This window comes from Chlorocebus sabaeus, chromosome X (assembly GCF_047675955.1).
Source record: "Chlorocebus sabaeus isolate Y175 chromosome X, mChlSab1.0.hap1, whole genome shotgun sequence".
Taxonomy (NCBI): Eukaryota; Metazoa; Chordata; class Mammalia; order Primates; family Cercopithecidae; genus Chlorocebus; species Chlorocebus sabaeus.
Window position 1 is genome coordinate 735,811 of NC_132933.1, and position 27,822 is coordinate 763,632.

Sequence of the window (27,822 nt, forward strand, 5' to 3'; positions counted from 1 at the left end):
CTCAAGACGGGTTAAAATGCAAACATTTTTAAATGTATGGCCTTAGAAACACACTCATATTTCACAAGAGATCATCTCCAAGATTAATGATTAATTCTGAGTAAAACTAACCTTTAATAGTGAGTTTTCTTTCTATAAAGTCATTATTCATATATTCCACAAATACTCAGCACCTATTAAGTGCTAAGCCCTGTGAGTATAATGGTGAAGACAGAAGTCTTACCCTCTGAAAGCTGACTGATATTCTGGTTGGGACTGTAGACATGGTAACATGCCACTACAGCAAAATATGCTAAGATTCTGTGTGTGTACATGTGTGTGTGTGCGTGTGTGTGCATGTGTAAGCTTTTAAAGAATTCTAGAGGTTGTGGTCATCATGAGATGGTAGATTACACTTGACGGAAATTTATTTCACATGTATCACAAGAAAGATAAAATATGTATCTTTCTTAATTCGGAATCCCTGGAAAGCTACTTCTTTAAAATTCTGGTTTAAATGTTATATTTCAAACTAACTAGATAAAAAAAAAAAAAATAGAAGTGGCACAGAGGAGTTATGGCCATCCCTAATGTTTTGATAAGAATACTTCATTCACATTTCAAAGCTTAAAACCTTTTCTACGAAATAAAAATCCAAGATCTTCCCTTTCCCACCTAAATCACTCGTTTTACAATAAATAAACCCTTTGGAAACAGCCATGAGATACATTATCCTGTATGGTAGAAAACATTCCTGGACAACATCGGATTTTTCAATTATAATAATTATGCTGCCAATTTTGTCGGCATAATTATAACACATTTAAATAGCTCTTTCTGTAATGTAAAGCCAACTAAAAAAGAAAGTAGACACCAAGATACCAAAATCTTTCATGCTTAAAGGCAAATGTATTCAGTTCCTTTCCATGCAGCACACAATAAGGTTATCTATGTGCTTATTTCTTTTCCAAATCAACAGTTCGGGACAACCTTTCAGGATCTACTCATCCTCCACAGTCAGCCATCTTGCAACGTGTTCTCATAAGTGTCTTGCATGGGGGTAAAGGAACTTTCTTGTTGACCTACAGACTGACCAAGTAGGGGGTGTACTGGGAGGAGAGCTAAGGACTATTGTCTCTTCTGCCACCATCAGGCTCATGGTGCCACATTAACTTGTACCAGCAGACGCTTATAGAAGCCACTCGGATTTGCCATGGCAGGGAGGAAGGAGGAGGAGGGACTCGATGTCCTATGATGGAGTGTAGAGGTTGCTGGCTGGAAAAAAACAGGAACAATGAACATGAAGTCATCTTCCTTAGGATGCCATGCCAAGCAGAAAGCCTCCGAAAAATCCCCCAGTCACTAGAACATTCTTCTTCACAAATGACACCACCTGAAAACAGAAGATAGTACAATGGGTTGTTTTGCTAAGGATGTTAATAATATTAAGAATCATCTCTATTATACCTATGCCTGCTCCCAGGTAGATGCTATAAATTCTCATTCTCACACTTCACCACATCTAAGATGATTAACAGGTGAGGTTCTTATTTCCTTAAGTTCCCAAAGCTTCCCACCTCCCCTCTACCCTTCTGGAAAAGCTCCCAGTCATCTGAGACTCAGTGCGTACATTCAGACACACTTTACGGCTCCTTAGTCTGTCTTCTACCAATCTCCTGACCACTCCCCACCCTTCCAAATTCAGAGACAATTTTGGTAACTGGCTCAGACTTCCTCTTTCTCCTAAGTATGATCACCACCTTAGAAAGTGTTCATATGAACAAGACATCCAACATCCTCGCCTGATCATTTCTTGAACTCAAATACAGTGACTTCATCTCCAAACCAACTAAGCTACTCACACCCTGACATTCCCCTAACATTTTTCACACTACCACCCCATCCTCCTAGGACCACTGTCTCCTAACCCTCCAGTAAGCCCTTACTCCAACTATGCCTATGTCTTCCTGCCTCATTTCTACTCTTCCCCCAACTCTCCTGGACCTCTACATTTCCTTAAATGAAGCACTTTTGTCATCTGCCATTGGGGTAAAGAAAAAAAATCATACAACTTCCTGAAAAAATTGGTTTAGTTTATTATTTTTACTACTCTTTCTTCAACTTGCTAATTTGGCTTTCAACTGCACCACCCCACTAAGCTGTTCTCACTGAAGTCATCTTGTTGCTAAATACTGAACTAAATCTTCATCCTATTTCTCAAATCAGACCACCAGCTCTATGAGTAAGAAAACCAGCCACTACATCCCCAGGGCCTGTGACAGTGCCAGGCCAGGAACAGGAACACACAAATTTGTGAAATTCCAAATCATCTGGTTACTTTATAACAAACTCCCTCTGTGAGTCAACAGTTGGTTCTAATCAAATATTAACTTTATACTTTTTATTATATACACTTGCAGTATTATTTTAGAAGTTTTCAGCACGGCGTCGTGGCTCACACCTGTAATGCACTTTGGGAGGCCAAGGTGGGAATACTGCTTGAGCCCAGAAGTTTGAGACCAGCCAGGACAACACAGGGAGACCCTGTCTCTCCGAAAAATTTAAAACTTCACCGGGTGTGGTGGTACACACCTATAGACCCAGCTACTCAGAAGACTGAGGTCAGAGGATCGCTTGGTTGAGGCTACGGTGAGCCATGACTGTGTCACTGCACTCCAGCCTGGGTGACAGAGTGAGACCTCTCTTAAAAATTTTTTTTTTACTCACTGTGGTGAGTCACTGTGCCCAGCCATGTATTATTTTTATAAACATTTGAATAAAGTTTTCATGAAATAAAGTATAACTTTCATAACTTTGAGGAGAGACAGAAGGAAGAAAGGAAAGAGGAACCGTTTGGGCTCTGGGCTCCTGTAGATACCCACCTCTGTCACCCTCCCACTCTGGGTAAAGGCACCAGCTTTGACCAGCCACTTGCCAATCACCAGGATGAAAAGCCACTCACAACATGAGAAGCCTGAGGCACACACAGGGTATTTCTTCTCCCCTGCACTCAATCTGTCTGTTTTCCCTGTGAGGCTAGAGTGAGATAATGGGAGAATCTCTCATCACTCTAGGCTATAGAAAGTACCAGCTATCTTCTTGACACCCTGATCCTTGCTTATTTCTCCCCAGTTCAGTGTACTTATTTATTTGGGACATCTGACATATTTCTAAAGGTAATAACGAAGCAGCAAAAAATATCCTTTTAAAAAGTAAGAACTTCTGTCCCTACAGTGCCAGGTTATAATCTAACTTGGCTTTAATGAACAAGATCAGGGGTTAGCAAACTACAGCCCATGGGCCAAATCCAATATGAACCTCTTTTTAGATAAAGTTTTATTGCAACACAGCCACATCCACTTATTTAACATATCATCTATGGCTATTTTCATGATATACAGTGGAGCTGAATACTTGTGACATTTCCACTAGTTATATGCAGAACAAGTGGAGTATAAATGTTTCAGAGATACGTGTGTATGGGGACAAAAATCATACTATGCTGCCCTACATTCCTACAAGAACTGGTTAAAGGGATAATCACTCCACAAATGTACACAGACAAAGGTTACCAAACACTTTAATTATCCAGCTTTTAAAAATGCTCTGAAGTGATGATATTCCAAGTTAGTTTTGTCTCATTACTCTAAGTTCTTTGTAATGCTTAAGCCCTGTCCATCACTGAGATATGGTGCAATAGGGTTAAGCCTTGTTTTTGTACACACAAAATTGTCTGCACTGTTCACACACTACACATGAACAATGCGAGTCTCACCTCCTCAGCTTTGCTCCTGACCTCAGTAGGTATCTGATTGCTCTTACGGATCTTCAGCTGCTCTTTGGCTTTCTTCATGTCCTTCTCCACTCGTTGCCAGTCAACTTTGATGTACCCAGTATGGTTTGCAAGCTACAGTATCAACAATAATGACAACAAGAAATGAGAAACAGATTTGTTATTTCTTTTCATCAGGATAAATCCTGAAGTAGACTCTCAAAACCCTCTGACTTTCCATTTTTGGAGACATCTGCCATTTGATTCTTTGTATCATGATGACATCTACTCAGCATCCCCCCAATATGTGAAGCAATATGCCTGGCACTAGAAATAACTACTGGCAATTCTTTTATTTATACTCTTACAACCCTTTTACAAAGAGTTATGTAAGATGCAAATCAAGGTGGGGGATCAAGATGTAGGGTGAAGAGATGGACCTTACAGCCAATACAAATGTTTCCAGAGAATGACCCTGACAATGTGCCCATGAGTGTCAGTTTCCTGACAATGTGAACAGAATAAAGCATTCAGGCAGTAATTACTGTTGCTTAACAGGAAGAAATATAGCATCTGGCCCCACAGAGATTTCTCATGAGCAACTTCATATAAATGGGTATTAAGAGAAGCACATCCAAAGACACCTACAGGATATACCTATTTCCCTTGATAAAAAAACAGCAGGCAGAAACACTAAAACTCAGTGTAAATCTGATTCAAGCATATAGTTTTTTGATGATGGATTAGTATCATCCAAGGAATGAAGAGAATGACTATAGCCGACCAATCAATGCCCTATCAATATCACTTCTCTCTACCAAATTTTTGGCAAGTCATATCTACCTGGATATCTCAAAATATCCGAAACTAAAAGTCATCACTTTGCTAGAGTCTCCTCCTGTATTGTTGCTCTTCCTCTAGTCCCTATTTTAGCTAATGGCACCACCAGTCACCCAAACAGACTAGAGAAAATACTTGTGATGTGTATCATAAACAAAACATTGAGACTCAAAAAAAGTGAACTTCTTATAGAGATCAGTAAGAAAGAAAATTCACTAAAAATGGGTAAGGGCAATTCACAGAGGAAAGTGTCCACGAAAAGGAAAAAGTTCAACCTCACAAGTAATCAAGCCATAGTAGCTCTACTTATGAGTTTATAACTAGAAATTCACAAAAGTCTATCAATACATGAATGGATAAACAAATTGTATCATGTTTACACAATAGAATATTACTTAGTACTAAAAAGAACAAATTACTTATAGCAACCACATAGTTGAGTATCAACGTTTGTATCTAAAAGGCGGCTCTGGTTCATTTACTCTGTTTATCCCACAAAATCCTGCTATTAAACTGAGAGAATACATGGACTAGCTATTTGAAGGCTCTTACATAAAAACAGCAGCATGCAGATTGGAAAAGACCAGAAAACCAAAGCACCACAAAACTGGTGGCGTGTTTCCTGCTTTTCCTGCAGTATCGCCTGGCTTAACCTCAAGGCAGGACTCAAGAAACATCTGACGAAATTCAACGCAAATTCATGATAAAACTCTCAGAGAAAGAGAATTAGAGGGGAACTTCCTCAATTTGATAAAGAACATCTACCAAAAAAAAACCCTGCAGTGAACTCAGAGTCAGCACAACATGGCACGAAAAAGAATTAGGAGGCATCCTGATTCACAAGGGTCAAACTGTCTCCAATCATAGACATCTTTGTCTACATAGAAAATTTCATAGACTTCAACAAAAAACCAAAAACTCCTAGACTAAAAAAGTGAGTTTAGCAGGGTCACAGGATACAAATTCACACAAAACCAACTGAATTTCTAAATGCTAGCAATTTGAACTGGAAATGAAAAATGTTTAAATGATTTACAACAATAGGTGCTAAAAATAATTAAATATTGGGTACAAATCAAACATACAGGATCTGTATACTGAGAACTACAAAACGCTGAAGAAAGAACTCAAAGACAACCTAAATAAATGGAGAGACGACATGTACATGGAATGGAATGCTCAACACAGAAATAAGATGCCCAATTCTCTCCAAATTGTCTATAGATCCCAGCAGGATTTCTTATAGATACATAAATAAGCTGGTTCTAAAATTTATATGGAAAGGCAAAGGAACTGGAATCACCAAAATGATTCTGAAAAAGCACAGAGTTGGGGGAATCACACTACCTGATTTAAGATTTACTATAATGCTACAGCAGTCAAGACAGCAGGTGATACTGAAGAAGAGAGACACAGACCAACGAACAGAATAAAAAGTACAGAAGCAGACTTGGACAACTACAACTGATTTTTTACAAGGGTGCAAAAGTAGTAATGGTGGTGGTGAAGTCCCCTGGGTGGCCCAGACCAGGATTGCAAGGTGACTTCCTGCTCTCCTTGGCATTACTGGGGGACTGCACTGCAGGGGCAAAGCAACACCAGAACTGGGAAAAGCAGCCTCTCCCGCTGCAAGGTCCCTCCAGCGCCCTCTACTGACAAAGCTCAACATCCTACTTCCATTGCAGCACAACAAGTAGAGGGAGCCGAATAAACTGACAACTGGCAAGCGTTGTTGCTGGGCTCTGAAAGCTGCAAAAAGTGCTGGAAATGATCTACAACTTGGTAAGAAAAAGCAACTACATTCATAAAGACGTGAAGGAAAAATTTCACTGTTCACAGACGGCATAAAATGATTTTATAGACAAAACCCAAAAGAATCCCAGACAAGTCAGAAATAAGAGACTTTTTTAACAAGGTGGCTGGCTGAAAGAACAACATAAAATATCAACTGTATTTCAACACATTAGCATGAATCAGAATGTGTAGTTTTAAAAATTCTATCATCCACAAGAGTAACTAAAGTTATAAGGTATCCAGTAATAAAACTGAATCACAGATGTACAAGATCTATATGGAAAAATAATAAAAGTCTATTCAAAGGCATTAAAGAAAACCTAAATAATTGGAGAGAAAACCCATGTTCACAGATAGAATACTCAATATCATAAGAGATATCTACATGGTTCCAATGCAATTCCAATAAAAATTTCAACACGATTTTTGAAAATAACTGACAAGTCTGATCTAAAATTTAGATGAACAAGCAGGAACACAAAAGTAGCTGCAACACTCTTGAAGAATAAGGTGGAGAAATTTTCATTACCAAATATTAAGCTTTAGTACTGTCATAAAGATAGAAAGTTGACTAGTGGAATAGAACACAGAAACCAGAGTCACAGCCACACATACATGGATTTTGATATATGAAAGAGACAATGCTGCAAATGCTGGGAATGGGAAGAATTATTCACTAAATTCTGCTCAATTATCAGTATGGAAAAAAGGAAACTGTATCCCTATGTCAAACTATAACTCGTGATATAACTGATCTCCCAACATTATGCTTGCCTCCTGCTCTCACTCCTCTGGTGACAGATAACATGAGTGCCTGCCACCGATTCTCCACGTTTCACCTCTGCAGCAAAGCAGTGTCCCTGTACCCCTTGAATATTGGAATTATCCAACACCAAAATCTCATTTTGAGGTGCCTTTCTGGAGACACTTTCAATACCAATTATTTCTGTCAGGGGCCCAAAAAGAAAGAGAGGACACACTCAAATTAAGACATTTCAAAGCAATATTAAGATGTTTATGAAGTTTGGGGCAGCATATAAGGGAAACCACAGGGATAGAGATGTTACTGCACTTCCACCTGAAGGGTCAAGGGGAAGGAGAGAGAGGTGTGAGGAGAGGCCCCACCTTGCAGGGCGTCTGACTTGTCCAGCAACAGAGCCAGCACCTAACAAGCCTACAGGGAAGCAGCCAACAAAAGTGAGGCTACATGACTTTTGAGGCTTGGGCAACAAAGGAGATGCAATTTGCACCACGTTTCTGGAGCACTGTGCTTGGGAGTCCTGAGGTCAAGGTGGTGTGAGGAAGCCTATGCCGGCACAGGGACCACATGGAAGAGCACTGAGACTATGGACATGGGGGAAGTAAGGAGAGGAGGAGGGAAGACAAACAGAGACAGAGAGACAAAGAGGCCCCACAAGTCCAGACCTACCCCAATCCTCTGATCATCTGGCCTGTAACCACATGAGACTCTGATCCACAAGCACCTACTAACCCTCCCCAAACTCCTGTAACCATGAGAGAGAATAAAGTGATCATTATTTGAAGCCATTAGGTTTGGGGGAATTTGTCATGCAGCAATACCACACTCAACCCAGATACAGCCAGTTACCAGCTTCCCTCTTCAATACATTTGATTTTCACCTGACCTATCTGCAAAACTCACTCCAGTCATGGTGCTAATGCAGAACTTACCTTGCAAAAGTGAGGGTTGCCAACTGTGGGAAGAGACAAAGGGCTGTGAATTCAGAGACTCTGGCATGATTCAGCAAGTTATGGCTCCCACAACACAGCAGCTCTATGCACCGCTGCATGACAGAATCACGTCAGGAGTTTTAAGTTTTCCAATGAAATCACACTGTGGGTCAGGGGTGGCACAGGTTGGCTCTTTTAAAAACTCCTAGGTGATTCCAATGCGGAGCCAGGTTTGAATATCAATGCCGCAGAGCTAAGAAATGTATGCCTAATACAATCAAACGTCAGTTTTCTTTTGTTTTTGGAGAAACTGCTCCCCTTTTCTTTTTCAAGTCTTGCTTGTAAGTCTCTCCTAAGCAGTCTCAAAAGAACTGGCAACCACTGGTTCTGAAACTATGGGTCAAGGAGACAGCAGACAACATCTGAGTGTACTGTCACTTAGCTCCCATTTCTCATCACATGCTCCACGTCCCCTCTGTAAAAGCTAGCTATATTAGCATATGAGACTAAATCATCACAGCACACTTATATTTTTGAAATCACATCTGCTTAATATTTGAGCTGGTCTTAAAAACTCTTTTAAGGGAGCTATGATAAGGAATTTGCACTTCTGTCCCCACATGAGGAAATAAAATGTGACTGGGTAAATAACATTTACTAGTACAATGGATAAAATTTGACTCAAACGGTCACTAGCATTTAAAATAGTACACAGCCAGGACCGTATTACAACTCCCCACACCACATTCCTTAATGGGCAGGTGGAATTTCCAAACATCTGAGAACATTTCACATACAGACCTGAAGGAGAAAAAATCCACCTCCCACAGCTGTTGCAGCCAACTTTCCAACCTTCTGGAATATGAAACCCGTGCACCTACAAAAACAAATCAACATCAGACAAATTGATGAGCTGTCAGTTTTGCATAAACAATGCATTTCTGGCAATGTTCATATCTTATGTAGTTTATGATGATCTAGCTCCTTCCTATCCCCTACATAAAGCCCAGCCCCAAGAGGAGCATGCCATAAGGAAATCAAATCTTGGCTCTATGAATGTTGTGGTCTTGAGTAAGTCCCTTAAAACTCTCAGGTTATATTTTTAAAAGACGACTCTGGCTACATTGTGGAGAAATGATTAAACGGGGAGGATGAAGTCAGAGACTCTAGTTAAGAGGGTAAAGTAGCAATCCAGAAGAGAAATCAATGCCATGGGCCAAGGTAGAGATTGCAAGGAGGGAGGAGACCTGAGAACTGTTTGTGAAGAAAAAAATAAAACACGCCTGAGTTTGAGGACAGGACAGTTGCAAGGGATAAGTCACAAGATTCTGTCCTGAATGTGGCATTTTTTACAATATAAAAACAAGGAAGAGAAACAGAGGAAAAGGTGGGGAAAGGGAGGGGAAGAGATAATGTCATTTTGAATGTGTTGAATGCAAAATGTCCACATGATATCTGAGTGGCAACATCTCGTAGCCAGTTTAATATAATTATGCGTTTCTTTATTATTGTCTATCTTCCTGCCCCCACCCGATACATAGCTTCATGAAGGCAGAGATTTGTTGTGTTCATTGCTGAACATGTATCAGCTATAATCATTAACCATTGTTGAAAAAATCCTCCCTAGACTCCAATTATCCAGCCACCTTCCCTTTTCTCTTTTCTCCTATATTCTCTCACACCTACTCCATTTAGGCTTTTGTCCCATGTTGTAAACCTCAAATATACACAATAAAATTTCTTTTTTTTAAGAAGGGGAGAGTAATTGACTGTGTCAAAAGCTGCTGTATGTCAGATGAGATTAAAAAAGAAATTTTATTGTGTATATTTGAGGTTTACAACATGATGTTATGGGATACATATAGACAAGTAAAGTGGTTACTATAATGAAGCAGATTAATATATCTATCATCTCACAGTTAGTTTTTTGTGGTAAGAGCAGCTAAAATCCACTTATTTCACAATTGTATTGCCTTAGGGATTTCCGTGAAATAAGTGGATTTTAGCTGCTCTTACCACAGTCGATTACTCTCCCCTTCTTAAAAAAAAGAATACAATAAAATTGTATTAGCTGCAGTCCTCAGGCTGTACATTGGATCTCTAGACTTGCTCCTCTTACATATTTGCTACTTTGTATCCTTTGACCTACATCTTCCCATTTCCTCCCATCCTATCCCTGGTAACCAGTTTTATTTCTTTATATTTATTACATTATAGCACTGTATATATGACTTTTTCCCCACACATATGAGATCATGCAGTATTTTGTCTTTCTGTGTCTTATTTCACTTAGCATAATGTCCTCCCAAATCTATGCTATGGCAAACAGCACAATCTCCTTTTTTAAGGCTAAATAGTATCCCATTGTATACACATTTTCTCTATCCATTCGTCCATTGATGGACACTTAGGATGTTTCCTTATCTTGGCTACTGTAAACTAATGCTGCACTGAACATGAGAGGGCAGATATCTTTATGAGGTGGTGATTTCATTTCCTTGGGGTATATACTCAGAAGAGGAATTGCTGGGTTGCATGGTAGTTCTAATTTTAATTTCTTTAGGAACCTCCATACTGTTTTCCATAATGGTTGTAGCAATCTACATTCCCGCCAACAGTGTACTAGGGTTCCTTTTTCTCCACACCCTCATCAACAATTATCTTTCTTTTTGATAACAGCCATTCTAACAGGTGTCAGGTGATATCTCATTGTGGTTTTAATTTGCATTTCCCTGATCACTGGTGATGCTAAGCATCTTTTCATATACCTCTGGTGGCCATTTCCATGCCTTCCTTGGGGAAGTGTCTGTTCAGGTCTTTTGCCCATGTTTTATCAGGTTATTTGTTATTCTGCTATTGTACTCTCCTTCTTGACATCTTTCTGCTCTGGAATACCATTCTCTCTTGGTTTTCCTCATATATCACTGGCCATTCCTTATCAGACAATTTTGCTTCCTCTTTCTGACTTTTGAATGTTAGTTTGTCCCAAGACTCAGTCCTAGAACCTCTTTGCTCTGTGTATTCACTTTCTATCTGCTGGGTGTATACCATGATCTCTGATGTAGGTTACTGTTACAGCTCCTCATCTGGACTCCTTACCTCCACTTTTGCCCCCTAGAATCTATTCTCAATATAGCAGCCCATACAATCCTAAAACAGGGGACGACAAACCGCAGCCTGGGAGCCAAATCCTGCCAGACATCTCTTTGTAAATCAAGTTGCAACGGAGACTGTGTGACCCATAAAGCCTACAATATTTACCATATGGGCTCTTTTCAGAAAAATTTCGCTGACCCCTGCTCTAAAATGTAAGATCAAGGTACACTTCTGCTCATAACCTTCCAGTAGCTTCCCTCCTCACTAAGAGAGAAAGTTAAAGCCTTACACTTAACATCTTGTCTCCCATCACCTCACTACCCTCATTGTCTACTGTTCTCCCCTTATTACATTTCAGCTCAGTAAGAGAAAGAACTACAAATACAACAATGCAGAGAACCTCATAAGACTTAATCTTTTTTAAACAAAAGTTAGATGTCAGGCAGTATATTTCTGAAGCAACTCTGAAATTGGAAGGTTGGTAGGACCAGTAAATAAATCATAAGGGTCCATTTTAAGAGCATTCCACTGTTCAGACTTACTAAAGTATAATCAGAGTCACTGATACATATTTAGAATGGTTACAGATTTTTGCTGTTACAAAAAATGTTGCACTGTTTATAACACCTGGCTTTTTCTCTTTTTAAAACAAAACATGCATTTTTAATAAAGCCTAATAATAAAGCTAGACCCAAAAAGATCAAGCAATTTCTAAGTAACTGGATCCAACAACAAGAATCAAGCACATTTATAAGAATAAAAAATATCTAGCACCCAATGAAATAAAATTCATAATATCTACCATCTAATTAAAAACTACCAGGCTTGCAAGGCAGAAAAATATGAACCATGATAAAAAAAAAAATCAACTAAAAGAAACCCAGAAATGATACTGATGACAAAATTAGTAGACAAAAGCATTAAAAGTTATTATAATTATATTCAATATGTTCAAGAAGCTAGAGAAAAGATTGCACATAATAAGTAGAGGCAAGGAAGCTCTTTTAAAAACATGCAAATCTTGGCTGGGTACAGTGGCTCATGCCTGTAATCCCAGTACTTTAGGAGGCCAAGGCAAGAGGATTGCTTGAGCCCAGGTGTTTAAGGCCAGCCTGGGCAACATAGTGAGTCCTCATGTCTCTAAAAATAACTTTTTTTAATTAGTCAGGCATGGTGGCATGCACCTGCAGTTCCACCATTCAGGAGGCTGAGGTGGGAGGATCTCTTGAGCCCAGGAGGTAGAAGTTGCAGTGAGCTGTGATTGTGCCACTGCACTCCAGCCTAAGCAACAGAGCAAGAAAGTCTCAAAAAAAAGATGCAGATCAAACTTCTAGAAATAAAAACTACAATGTCTGAGATGAAATATATAGCAGTTTAGACACTGTAGAAGATTAATAAACTTCATGAAATAGCAATAAAAACTATCAAAAATGAAATAGAAAAGAGATAAAAAAATGAAAGTGGTTATGATACTGAACTATAGTTATACAAGATGTTACCATGGGGGGAATTGGGGAATGGGCATAAGACCTCTCTGGATTATTTCTAACTGCATGTGAATCTACAATTATCTCAAAATAAAGTTTTAAAAAAGTAAACAGTATTAATGAATTGTGGAAAAATTTCACACAGCCTAATAAATGTGTAATTGGAATCACTGAAGGAGGACAGAAAAAAATATTTGAAAGAGGACAGAAAATATTCCAAGCTCCACGAAAACTATATATCTACAGATCCAAAAAGCTCAATGAAATATAAGCAAAAGAGACAAAGAAGGCCAGGCACGGTGGCTCACACCTGTAATCGCAGCACTTTGGAAGGTTGAGGCAAGAGGATCACCTGAGGTCAGGAGTTTGAGACCAGCCTGGCCAACATGGTGAAACCTCATCTCTACTAAAAATACAAAAATTAGCCAGGTGCAGTGGCACATGTCTGTAATCCCAGCTGCTCTGGAGGCTGAGGCACGAGAATCACCTGAACCTCGGAGGTGGAGGTTGCAGTGAGCTGAGATCATGCCACTGTACTCCAGCCTGGGTGACAGAGAAAGAGTCTGTCTCAAAAAAAAAAAAGAAAGGAAGGAAGAAAGAAAACTATAGCAAGGTACAACCTAATCAAACTGCTTAAAATAAATGGTAAAGAGAAAATCTTTTTTTTTCTTTTTTACTTTTTATTTTTTTTTGGAGATGGAGTCTCGCTCTGTCACCCAGGCTGGAGTGCGGTGGCGGATTTCGGCTCACTGCAAGCTCTGCCTCCCAGGTTCACGCCATTCTCCTGCCTCAGCCTCCCGAGTAGCTGGGACTACAGGCGCCCACCACCACGCTCGGCTAATTTTTTGTATTTTTAGTAGAGACGGGGTTTCACTGTGTTAGTCAGGATGGTCTCGATCTCCTGACCTCGTGATCTGCCCGCCTCGGCCTCCCAAAGTGCTGGGATTACAGGCGTAAGCCACCGCACCCAGCCTAGAGAACATCTTAAAACGAGCCTGAAGGGGGAAAAAAGAGGTATTAGGTAAAGAGGAATAAAGTCTGGAGTAAACACATTTCCCACAGAAAATAATACAAAGCTAAAAGACAATGAAGTGACATTTTCAATGTACTGAAAAAAAAAAAAAAACCCTGTCAATCTAGAATTCTATACTAAGTGATCTTGCAAAAACAGAGATGAAATAAAGACCTTTTTCACAGATACAAAAACTGGAAAAAAAAATATCCCCAGCAGACCAGCAATACAAGAAATGTTAAAGGAAGTTTTCAGGCAGGGGAAAATGATATCATATAGAAATCAGGATCCACACAAAGGCATGAAGAGCACAAGAAATGGAAATTATGGAGAGAAATATGAAAGGCTTCCTTCTTGTTATTAAAAACTATAAAAATTCAGCATTTAATGCAAAAATAATAAGAATGTATTATGGATTTATAAGACATGTAAAAGTAAGATCTATAGCAATGAAAACGAAGGGGAAGGGGAAAATGGAAGCATACTGTTATATCATATATGAAGCGGTAGATTTCTTGAAGGCAGACTATAAGTAGAAGATGTCTCCTATAAACCCTAAAGCAACCACTAAAATTACACAATGAACAATTGTAGCGAATAAGCTAACAAAGGATGTAAATGTAATTATGAAAATATCCATGAAAATGAAATTATGAAAGTGGAATTGAAAATATTTGATTGAAGCAACAAAATAAATAAATTGGACTTCATCAAAATTAAAAATAAATTGGACTTCATCAAAATTAAAAACTTTCTTGTATCAAAGAACATTATCAAAACAGTGAAAAAACAAGTTAGAGAACAGGACAAAATATTTGCAAATCGTGTCTGGTAAGGGTCTAGAATCCAGAACATATAAAGAACTCTTACAACTCAATAACAAAAAGACAAATCCAATTAAAAATGGGCAAAGGACTTGAGTTGACATTTATACGGAGAAGATATACAAATGGCCAGCAAGTACATGAAAAGATGCCCAAAAGTTAGGTGAGTCATCAAAAAAGTAAACATAGAATTATCGTATGACCCAACAATTCCACTCCTGGGTAAATACAAAAAAAAGAAGACCTAAAAATAAATATTCAAAAAATACTTCTACCCAATGTTCATAGCAGCATTATTCACAACAGTCAAAAAAGGTGGAAACACCCCAAATGTCCATCAACAGATGAATGGATGAACAAATTGTGGCATATACATACAGTGGAATCCTACTGAGCTATAAAAAGGAATGAAGTAGCAATATATATACACTATAACATGGATGAACCTCAAAAGCATTATGCTAAGTGAAAGAAGCCAAATACAAAAGTTCACCCGTTGCATGATTCAATCTATATGAAATGTTCAGAATAGGTCAGTCCATAAGGACAGGAAGCACACTGTGGTTGCCAGGAGTTGAAGGAGGGAAGAATTAGGAGTAACTGCTCAATGGGTACTCAGTTTTATTTGGAGGTGATAAAAGCATTTTAAAACTATATAGAGATAGTGGTCGTACAATATTGTGACTGTACTAAGTTGTACTAAACTATTCACTTTAAAATGGTTAGTTTTATGTTATGTGAATTTCATCTCAGTATATATGTACACACATATATAACCTATATATGTATATTATGCACACACACACACACAAATACTTGATCCAAAAGAAACCAAAAAATGAAAGCAAAGAACAGATTAAATACCAAGATGGTAATTTTGAACCCAATAATAACAAAAACAAACATCCCACTTGCAATCTACAGATTCAATGCAATCCACATCAAAATTCCAATGATACTTTTCACAGAAAGAGAAAAAAAATCCTAAAATTCACAGGGAAGTACAAAAGACCCCTAATAGCCAAAGCAATCTTCAGTAAAAAGAACAAAGTTGGAGGCATCATCATACTACCTGATCTCAAAATATACTACAAAGCTATAGTAACCAAAACAACATGGTCCTGGCATTATAAACAAACACATAGACCAATGGATCAGAATAGAGAGCCCAGAAATAAATCCATGTATTTACAGCCAACTGATTTTTGACAAAGATGCCAAGAACACACAACAGGGAAAGGACAGTCTCTTCAAAAAATGGTCCTAGGCAAACTGTTTATCCACACGCAAAAGAGACCCTCATCTCAAACTGTTGCAAAAATCAACTGGAAACAGGTTAAATACTTAAATATAAGACCTGAAACTGTAAAACTGCTAGAAGAAACCAGGGAGAAAACTCCATGACACTGGCCTGCACAAAGATTTTTTGGATATGACCCGAAAAGCAAAGGCAACAAAAGGCAAAAATAGACAAATGGGATTACATCAAACTAAAAAGCTTCTGTACAGCAAAGGAATCAACAGAGTGAAGAGACAGCCTAAAGAATGGAAGAAAATATTTGCAAACCATACATCTGATAAGAGGTTAATATAAAAGATATACAAGGGATTAAACAACTCAACTGTAAAAATATAACCTGATTAAAAAATGGGCAAAGGACCTGAATAGACATTTCTCAAAAGACATACAAACATACAAATGGCTAATAAATAAGGTATATGAAAAAAATGCTCAACATCACTAATCATGAGAAAAATGCAAACCACAATGAGATATCACCTCACACGTGTTAGGATGGCTATCATCAAAAAGACAAGAGATAGCAAGTGTTGGTGAGGATGTAGAGAAAAGGAAATTTTTGTACACTGTTGGTAGGAATGTGAATTAGTAGAGCCATTACGGAAAACTGTATGGACACTCCTCAATAAATTAAAAATAGTAGAACTAATAACATATGATTCAGCAATCACACTACTGGGTATACAGCCAAAGGATATGAAGTCAGTACGTTAAAGAGGTATCTGCATTCCCATGTTCACTGCAACTATTCACAATATCCAAGATATACACAACTTAAGCGTCCATCAACAGATGGATAATGAAAATGTGGTATATTCCATAATGGAATACTGTTCGACCCTTAAAAAGGAAATCTTGACATTGTGACAACATGGATTAACCTGTAGGACATTCTGCTAAGTAAAATAAGTCAGGCAAAGACAGACAAATACCAAATGGTCTCACTTATATGTGGAATCTAAAAATGTCAAATTCATTGAAATAGAGAATGGTGGTGACCAAAGGTTGTGGGGTGGGCGGTTGGGGAAATGTTAGTCAAGGACACAAAAATTCCAGTTAGGAGAAAGAAGTGTAGGATATCTACTGTATATCATGGTGACTACAGTTAATAGCAACATATTATATATTTGAAAATAGGTACAAGAGTAGATTTTAAGTGTTCTCACCACAAAAACATGGTAAGTATGTGAGGTAATACATGTTAAATCGCTTGATTTAGCCATTCCACAATGTATACATATATCAAAACATCATGTATATACAATTATATACAATTTTTGTGTTGTTTTGTTTCCTTTTTGAGACTGGGTCTCATTCTGTCACCCAGGCTGGATGGAGTGCAGTGGCACGATCTTGGCTTACTATAACCTCTGCCTCCCAGGTTCAAGCCGTCCTCCCACTTCAGCCTCCCAAGTAGCTAGCACTACAGGTGCACACCACCACGCCCAGCTAATTTTTGTATTTTTTGTAGAGATGGGGTTTCACCATGTTGCCCAGGCTGGTCTCAAACTCCCAAGCTCAAACGATCCACCCGCCTCGGCCTCCCAAAGTGCTGGTATTAAAGGTGTGAGCCACTGCACACAGCCTACAATTTTTACTAGTCAATTAAAAGAATTTTTAAAATAAACTTAAATGTAAATAGTCTAAGCACCCTAATTTAAAGGAAGAGATTGTCAAATTGGATTCTAAAAAATTAACAACCACCTATATGGAAACTACAAGAAACCTACTTTACATGTAAAGACTCAGCTGGGTGTGGAGGCTTATGCCTGTAATCCCAACACTTTGGAAGACCAAGACAGGCAGATCATTTGAGGTCAGGAGTTCGAGACCAGCTTGGACAATATGGCAAAACCCTGACTCTACTAAAAATACAAAAATTAGCCTGGGGTGACAGTTCACACCTGTAGTCCCAGCTACTTGGGAGGCTGAAGCAGGAGAATTGCTTGAACCCGGAGGGCAGAGGTTACAGTAAGCCGAGATCACACCACTGCACTCTAGCCTGGGTGAGAGAGCAAGACTATGTCTCAAAAAAAAAAAAAAAGAAAGAAAGAAATATAAAGACTCCACAGGACCCTATTCCATGTGCCTCTTCCCTTGGCTGAGTTAATTTGTATCTTTTTACTGTTAAAAAATTTTTAAAATATGAAATACTTAGGGATAAATCTGATATAAGATGTGTAAGATCTACAAGCATTGCTGAGAGAAATTAAAGAAAACCTAAACAAACTGGAGAGAGACACCAATGTTTATGGATCGACGCAATCCCAGTCAAAATCTCATCAGGTGTCTGGCAGAAACTGGCACCAAGCTAATTCTAAAATTCATATGGAAATGCTAAATACCTAGAATACTCAAAATAGCTTTGATGAAAAACAATTTGGCAGTACAAAGAGCTCAAAAACATATAGTCAACTGATTTTCAACATAGGTGTAAAGCCAATTCAGTGGAGAAAAAGATAGTCTTTTTTACAAATGTGGGCACAACTAGATATCCATATGCAAAAAAAGCTTGGATTCCTACCTTATACCATATACAAAAAGTAAATCAAAATTGATCACAGAACTAAATATAAAATCTGAACCTATATACCATCTAGAAAAAGCGAGAGAAAATCTTGGTGACCCTGGATTAAGCAAATATTCTCAGACATGACACCAAAAGCTGCAGCTACAAAAGAGTTGCACTTCAAGATTAAGAACTTCTGCTCTTTTAAAGGTACAGTTCAGATAATGAAAAGCTACACAGAAGTAATGTATTTGCAAATCACATATGTAAGACTTCTATCCAGAATATTTAAAGAACTCTCACAATTCAGCAATGAAAAAAAACCAACAACCCAATAAAAATATGTGGAAAAGATTTGAACAAATAAGTCACCAAAGATATACGAATGGCAAAAAATAAGCCCATGAAAATGTTCAACATCATTAGTCATTAGAGAAATGCAAATTCAAACCACAATGAGATCCAGCTTCATACCCACTAAGATGGCTGTAATCAAAAAGATAATACCAAGTGTTAGTGAGGATGCAGAGGAACTGGAACCCTCACACATTGCTGGTGGAGATGTAAGACGATACAGGCACTTTAAAAAACTGGCAGGTACTTGTAAATTTAGAACATTCACTTACTACGTGACTCAGCCATACTATTCCTAGATATTTACCCAAAAGAAATGAAAGCATATGTTCATACAAAGACTTGGACACAAACTTGAAGTTTTATTTGTAATAGCCAAACAATGAAAAAAAAATACTCAAATGTGCATCAAAGGTGGATGGAGAAACAGATTGTTGTACATCCATACAACAGAGTACTACTTAGCAATAAAAAGGAATGAACTATTGATAAACAGAAAAGTACAGATTATCTCAAAATTATTATGGCGAAGGCTGACGCAGGAGAATTGCTTGAACCCAGGAGGCAGTGAGCCAAGATCGCACCACTGCACTCCAGTCTGGGCAACAAAGCAAGACTCCATCTCAAAACAAAAAAATGTATTATTATGGTGAATAAAAGAAGCCAGGCAAAAAAGAATATATACTATGTAATTCCACTTCTAAAAAGAATCTAGAAAACGTCAAGTAATCTATAGTAATAGAAAGCAGATCAGTGGTGGGAGCATGGCATGAAGGAAAGAGTGTGGGATTACAAAGAGGTACAAAGCAGCTTTTGAAGTGATAGATATATTCATTATCTTGACTGTGGTGATGGTTTTATGGGCAGGTACATATGTAAAAATGTATCAAATTGTATACTTTAAATATGTGCAACTTATAATATACCTATTTATTAAACTTAAAAACTAAGAGATAAAGAAAATAGCCAAGATGTTCCTAAAGAATAAGATAGCAGACACACAAATATGCATGCACACACACACTCACAAAAAGCAACGGGGAAAGGGATAGCTTTTGCAATAAATTAAGTTGGGACAAATGGGTATTCCACATGGGGAAGAAAAGAGGAATCTACCACATACCGAGCACAAAAACAATTCCAGGTGGATAATAAATCTAAATGTGAAAGGTCAAATAATAAAAGTTCTGAAACATGGGGTAGGCAAAGATTACTTAAATAAGTCATAAAAATCACTAACCATTAAGGTTAAGATTGATAAAATTGACTATATTAAAAATAAGATCTTCAGTTCATCAAAAGATACCATAAAATCAAAAGATAACCACAGAATGAGTGAAAATATCTGTAATACACACAACTAACAAAGGACTGAGAATATTCAGAATATATAAAGAACTCTTACAGCTTAACAAGGGAAAGAATGACAACTTCAGAGGAAAAAGACTAGAGTGGAACTGAAAGAGGAGATCCAAATGGTCAACAAACATACGTAAAAGTTGATCAATGTCACTCCTACTCAGGGAAATGTAAATGAAGCCACCATGAAATACTACTACCTAACTACCAGACTTGGCAAAATGTTAACAGTCTGGATTTAATTAGATTACCTTGCTAAGGAAAAATTAACTAATTTTTTAAAAATTTAATAACCTGGCAAAATCAAGTGCCGCCATGTACAACAACAGGTTCATTCAGTCCTTGTTGGGACTGTAAACTGTTAAAAACAGTTTTGGAAGGTGGTTTGACATTATTTAGTGAAGCTAAAGATACCTATACCCATTACCTGGCAATTTCTAGGTACAGACCCTACAGAAATGTATGCATATATACACCAGGAAATCTAATACTCATATCAGCATAGTATTAGCCAAAAATGGAAGCAACTCAAATATCAGTCATCAACTCGATCAATATACTATGGTATAGTCATATAATGGAACTCAAAATACAAATGAAAGTGAAGAAACTACAACTATACACAAAGTAGTTGAACATATGAAACATCAGGTTGAGCAAAAAAAGCAAGACTCAAAAGAATACATACTGATTGCATTTACTTTAATCTGGAAACCAGGTAAACCACAGTATGTTATTTAGTGACATAACTGGTGTTAAAACTACAAAGAAAAGCAATGAAATAACTGCATAACAACCTCTTGAGTTTCTAGGGTGCACCACATTTTTTTTAACCTCAGCATTTGTTACATAGGTGTTCACTCTAAGTATTTGCTAAAATGTACATCTGTTATATGCGCTGTTCTATATTTGCTATATGGTGCTATAAAATTTTTCAAATGTAAAGAGTCTATGAGATTAATGGATTCAATATTCACCTATGAAATTTGCTATTAACATTTTTTGAATTTATTACAAATGAAACCATAAGCTGTATCATATTAAGTTATCATCTGACATAGCTAATAAGTAGTTAGCTCTTTATTCTACCAGTTACCAGCTATGTGACCTTGGGAAAACTAATCTTTCTGAGCCTCAGTTTCTATAAAATGAGGATAGAAAATAACAGTACTAATTCCAGAGTTATGAGAAGGAAACGAGATATCTATGTAAATACTTCAAACAGAACCTGGCATATAGCAAACAATCATTATGTATAACCATTAAATGGCACTTTAAGATGATGTTTAGACACACGCTACACATTAAGTGACCAATTTCACAAAAGCCAATGTGTTTTCATTGGTTAAAGGAGATGATGGTACCTATAACTGCAATACTAAATCATGCACAAAAGACAATGGACATCTTTCACATCACTTACCATCCAGTGACACCTCCAATGAACAGCTGGGTTGCCACGCTATACTTTTCTGCTGAAGGTCCAGATTCCTGCCCAAATAGCTTACGCCACCATGGCTGCTTCTTAGCAAATTCCGCAAGGTCCAGTGACTCAAAATTTCCGTCAAAGTTTCCTACAAGAAATAATATGTTAAATAAAAAAATATTTACTTTTATAAGAAATCACTACCATACCTAACTAGATTAAAATATATTTAAAGAAACAGAGATAGATATAATACGAAACCTCCAAATATTGTATTTTAAATAGTAAATTTATTCTAAGTTACAATTTTGGAAAATCAGACTAAAATCAGCAAATGCTAATGTCTATATTAGAGGGAAAAACCTAGAAAATCTAGAATTAGTCCTCTAGTTTGTCCTCTCAAATTTAAAAATAACAAAAAAGGCTGGGAATGGTGGCTCACGCCTGTAATCCCAGCGCTTTGGAAGGCCGAGGTGGGCGAATCACCTGTGGTCTGGAGTTCGAAACGAGTCTGGCCAAAATGGCGAAACCCCATCTCTACTAAAAATACAAAAATTAGCCAGGCGTGGTGGCGGGTGCCTGTAATCCCAGCTACTCGGGAGGCTGACGCACGAGAATTGCTTGAACCCAGGAAGCAAAGGTTGCAGTGAGCCGAGATAGCGCTGCTACACTCCAGTCTGGGCAACAGAGCAAGACTCCATCTCAAATAAATAAATCAATCCAAGAAGACCTACAAAAAACTGCCAGTAATGCATCCCAAATGAAACAAATTTGCCCCTTCTCTTCAGGAATAACTCAATGCTATTCAGTAATCCACAAATTTTCTAAGTACTACGTAGATCTCCAGTGATAATGAAGATGAGAGGTAATGTTTAATTGAGCTCTTACTATTTACTAGGCAATGTGCTAAACATTAATCATGTATATCTAATTAAATCCAAAGAATAAGGTAGGTACTACTTATTAACTCAATTTTATAATTAAGAAATGAAAGCCAGGCACGGTGGCTCACGCCTGTAATCCCAGCACTTTGGGAGGCTGGAGGCAGACAGATCACCTGAGGTCAGGAGTTCAAGACCAGTCTGACCAACATGGAGAAACCCCACCTCTACTAAAAATACATAATTAGCCGGAGGTTGTGGCACATGCCTGTAATCCTAGCTACTCGGGAGGCTGAGGCAGGAGAATCTCTTGAACCTGAGGGGTGGAGGTTGTGGTGAGCCAAGATCACACCATTGCACTCTAGCTTGGGCAACAAGAATGAGACTCCACCTAAAAAAAAAAAAAAAAAAAAAAAAAAGGCACCGGGCACAGTGGCTCACGCCTGTAATCCCAGCACCTTGGGAAGCCGAGGTGGGCAGATCACCTGAGGTCAGGAGTTCAAGACCAGCCTGGCCAACACTGCGAAACCCCGTCTCTACTAAAACTACAAAAATTAGCTGGGCGTGGTGGCACGCGCCTGTCATCATAGTTATTCGGGAGGCTGAGGCAGGAGAATCACTGGAACCGGGGAGGCAGAGGTTGCAGTGAGGTGAGATTGCGCCATTTCACCCCAGCCTGGGCAACAAGAGTGAAACTCTGTCAGAAAAAAAAAAAAAAAAAAATGAAATGAAGGTTCCAAAGTTAAGTGATTTACCCAAGCATGGAGAAAGAATTAACAAAATGTCAATCCCTTTCTCTGTGGGAAGATAATGTCAGGCTCCCCTACTATACCCAGCCCTGTTTCCCTGGAAACACCGCACTAAGAAACGTCTGATATGAAATGTCAGCAATGTACTATTCAAAGCTGTTTACTGTAAAATTGACCTCAAATGATCAACTTCATCTGGCATGGAGTCTGTACAATCTTTTCACACATAATACAATAAACAATAGAAAATTACTACTACCCATGCAAAGGCAAAGCCATATAAAGAAACAAAATTTGTTTAAATAAACGAAATAGAAGCAGGCCAGGCATGGTGGCTCACACCTGTATCCCAGCATTTTGGAAAGCCCAGGGGGCGGATCACTTGAAGTCAGGAGTTCAAGACCAGCCTGGCCAACATGGTGAAACCCTGTTTCTACTAAAAATACAAAAATTAGCTGGGCGTGGTGGCACACGCCTGTAGTCCCAGCTACCCGGGAGGCTGAGACAGGAAAATCACTTAAACGCAGGTAGCGAAGGTTGTAATGAGCCAAGATCACACCACTGCACTCCAGCCTGGGTGACACAGTGAGACCCAGCCTCAAAAAAAAAAAAAAAAAAAAAAAAGAAATAGAACAGTGACGATCAAGATGCTGAAGTAAGCAAATAACAATGTTCGAAAACTGCTCAAAAGATTAAACATATATGTAATCGGAGTTCCAGAAGATTAGAAAGAATGGGATAGAAGTAACATTCAAAGAGGTACACTAAAGTTATTCCGGCCGACAACAAATGATGCCACATGGAAGTCTGGAAATGCAGAAAGGAATGACAGACACTGGAATGGGTAAATAGCTGGATAAATCTAAATGAATACTTACTGTACAAAATAATAATTACAGAAATTTTATACTTCAAAATCAAAGAAAAAAATCAGAATAAAAAGTAGAAAACAGGAATAGAAGGGAATTTCTTCAATCTGATATAGGACATCTATGAAAAATATACAACTAACATCATACTTGATGGTGAAATATGGAACACTTTCCTTTCCCTAAAATTTATTCAACTGCTTTTTGTTTTGTTTTGTTTTGTTTTGAGACAGGGTGTCACTCTATCACCCACATCGGAGTGCAGTGGCACTATCACAGATTACTGCAATTTCAAACTTCTGGGCTCAAGCAATCCTCCCACCTCAGCCTCCCCAGTAGCTGGACTACAGCTGTGCACCACTGTGACCGACTGATTTTTTTTTTTTTTTTTTTTTTTTGTAGACAGGAGGTCTCACTTTGTTGCCTAAGCTGGTCTGGAATTCCTGGCCCCGAGTGATCCTCCCTCCTCAGCCTCCCAAAGTGCTGGGATTGCAGGTGTGAGCCACCTTGCCCAGCACTGTACTGGAGTTCCTGGCCAGTACAATAGAAGAAAAGAAATAAAAGTCAAAGAGATTAGAAAGGAGGTACAATAATAATTCTGTCTTCATTGGCAGATAATATAACTGTGTATATAGAAAACCCAGAAAAATCTACAAAAAGGTACCAGAAGCAAGGTCACAGATTATAAGACCAATATTAAAAAGTCATTTGAATTTTTACGTATTAGAAATGATGAACTGGAAAACAAAATAATTTTAATTGCAAAAATTATGTTGGAATAAATTCAATGAAAGATGCACAAGACCTCTTCACTGTAAACTACAAAACACTGCAAAGAAATTGAAGATGACCTAAAATAACAGAGATATACTATGTTTATGTTTTGCAAGACTCAATATTTTTAAGATGTTCATTCTCTCCATATATTGATCTATATATTCAATATAATCCCAATTAAAAAGTAGGTTTTTTTCTTGTTTTTTGTTTTTTGTTTTTGAGATGGAGTTTTGCTCTTTTTGCCCAGGCTGGAGTGCAATGGCGCAATCTCGGCTCACCGCAACCTCCTCCTCCCAGGTTCAAGTGATTCTCCTGCCTCAGCCTCCCAAGTAGCTGGGATTACAGGCATGCACCACCACGCCCAGCTAATTTTTTGTATTTTCAGTAGAGACAGGGTTTCTCCATGTTGGTTAGGCTGGTCTCGAACTCCCGACCTCAGGTGATACACCTGCCTTGGTCTACCAAAGTGCTGGGATTACAGGCGTGAGCCACCGCACCCAACAAAAAAGTAAGTTTTATGTAATTGACAAACTGGTTCTAAAATTCATATGAAGATACAAAAAAACCCAGCTGTGTTCCAGTTACTTCGGCTGTACAACCAATTACTCCAAAACTTCATGAAGCAAAACAATCATATATTATGCTCTCAGATTCTATCAGGAATTCAGTCACGGCACTGTGGTTTGTCTTTGTTTCATGATGTCTGAGGCTTTAGCCAGAAGATTTACAGGCTGGGTCTGAAGACTCTACACTTATTCAGATAGACAGGCAGCTACTCTTTGTGAATCAGTCTAGGCTTCCTCACAGCATAGGAGCAGAGATCAGGAGGTGAAAGTCCCAAGAAAGGGAGAGAGCAAATGCAGTATTACTTCCACTACATTCTGTAGGAACAGGCAGTCAGTCACAAGCTCCCATCCAGATTCATGAAGAGGGAATACAGACCCCACCCCTGGGTGGGAGGAGTGTCAAAGTCACTAGGAAAAAGACCACGAGGAATCGTAAATATTGCTGCAATCAGGAAAATACAAACGGCCAGAATAATCCTGGGAGCGGGGGCGGGCAGGGGAAAGAGGAGGGTTCAAGGAATTTCAAGGCTTATTATAAAGCTACAGTATAATATACAACTACCTTAATTCCAAGACTTATAAAGCGATGACATTCAATACTGTCAAACTGACCGAAGGATACCCAAATATAGCAATGGAAGAGAATCAAGAATCCAGAAATAGATGAGAATCAAGAATCCAGAAATAGATCCACACATATAGTCATTTGATTTTTAATAACACAGCAGCAAGGTAATTCAATGAAGGAAACAACAAGTGATGTTACAACTACTACATTTTTTTTTTTTTAACTACTCTCAACCTCTACCTTAAACTATACACAAAATATTCAAGAATTCATTCAGGATACATCACAGATGCCCATTTAGCAGACAAAATATGGATGTTTGAGTACCTGGGTACTCCATGGCCTCACAAGTAGTTAAATAATTTATTTTTCTAAAAAAATAAATTATTTTTCTAATGTAACAGCAAAACATTACAGTTTTGTTTTAATGTAATTTGACCAAGCCCCTTAGATCAACAGGTGGCTCCAGTCAAAAGGGGGAATTAGAGGCTGAGGTGGGAGGATTGCTTGAGCCCAGGAGTTGTGGCTGCAGTGAGCTATGATTGTGCCACTGTGCTGTAGCCTGAATGACAGATCTAGTCCCTAAAAAAGAGAGTGGGGGGAAGGTGGATTAAATGCGAGATATTTGGTCAGTCATTGGTCAAACACTGCTAAGCACTATGAGAGACAAAGTCAGCCACTAGCCACGTTTATGAGGCCACAAAATCAATGATCACAGTATTATGTGATCATCACCGTGATAACAATTAAAATTCATCTTAACCTCAAAATTTCTCACAACAATTTCCTAGGTGCAAATACCTGATCGACCTATATGTTTAAAGTCAATAAGAGAAGTCTGCTCTGCAGGTAAATACTTAATTATCACATTGCACATTCCACCTTCCCAGAGTCATCTAAAATTTAGCGGTGTGCTGGTAAAATGTTTAACAGTTGGCTTTAGGCAAGGGTTGATTTGTAGTGTAGCCAATTTCCATTGTGTATTCATTCATCGTGAGCGTGACATTACTGAATTGTGACACCACTGAACCCAGAGTTGGGAAGAGATGCACAGTAGAGCACCATAGTATAGTATCTCCTCCACAGAGATACAATAGATGTATAAATAACCCCAAAAGCAAAGTAACAATAAAAGATGGTAAATAATAAAAGTGATGAGTTTTTAGTATTTCCACTGCCTTTAATATACTTTATGTAATTTTATTTTTATATAATTGAGTTTTCGATCATGGCTCTGTTTAGCAATGGGATCCTGTGAGTCAGTACTAAATTAAATACAACTTAAGCATTCAAAATAGGGTAAAAAGTATAACTTAAAGACGTGCTCCACTGCGAATTACACGGAATCTTTGACTATGCCGACTAAACAGAAGGCTATTCTTAAGTACCATCTCATATGTGCTAGTTTTTCAAAACCAACAATAAAGCAATTGGGGAGGTGCCTTGTACACGGAACGACGCCATGAGGCATTTGAGATGAACGTCCAAAGGGACAAAGAAGCCAGACCGCTTCCGAGAACAGGGACAGAACGTTTCCGTGCTTCAGCTGCCGGGGGCGGCGCCGGAAGGCTGGGTGAGCTCCACTGGAGACGACACACCGGGGTGGTTAGGCCCCAGACACGCGCGTGACCTTGGCTGGACCCTGGGAGCGGATGGGCCAGGGGCGAGCCTCAAGCGCCCTCCCCGTCCCCGCGCCGCTTTCGCTCCCGGGGGAGCTCGGTCGGGACTGGCGGGCGCTGAGCCCTTCCTCTTCCGGAGCCCAGGAAGGCGGCTCCCCGCGGCGCCGGCCGCGCGCGCGCCCGCCCTTACCTTGAGTGGACGCGGCCATTTCGGTGAGCTTGTCTCGCGAGGACACACGCAGAGGATCTGCGCGGCAGGCCGCGGAGTGGCGCTCAGTTGTCGCCACCACTTGGCTTCCGGCACGTGGGGCAGATGTTTCCATTCCCACGGCGGCAGCGGAAGAGGGCG

The 27,822-nt window shown here is 38.8% G+C and overlaps 1 protein-coding gene across 1 annotated transcript; it reads right to left on the reverse strand.

Moving 5' to 3' along the window:
- Positions 1–868: 868 nt before the first annotated feature.
- Positions 869–27,796, reverse strand: FUNDC2 (FUN14 domain containing 2). The gene is made up of 5 exons (XM_007993188.3): positions 27,664–27,796; positions 21,442–21,592; positions 8,879–8,954; positions 3,755–3,886; positions 869–1,372 (listed from the first exon to the last, which is right to left on the reverse strand). The coding sequence occupies exons 1-5, from the start codon at positions 27,794–27,796 to the stop codon at positions 1,295–1,297; spliced, it is 570 nt and encodes a 189-aa protein (XP_007991379.1). The 3' UTR covers positions 869–1,294.
- Between the last annotated feature and the right edge of the window lie 26 nt (positions 27,797–27,822).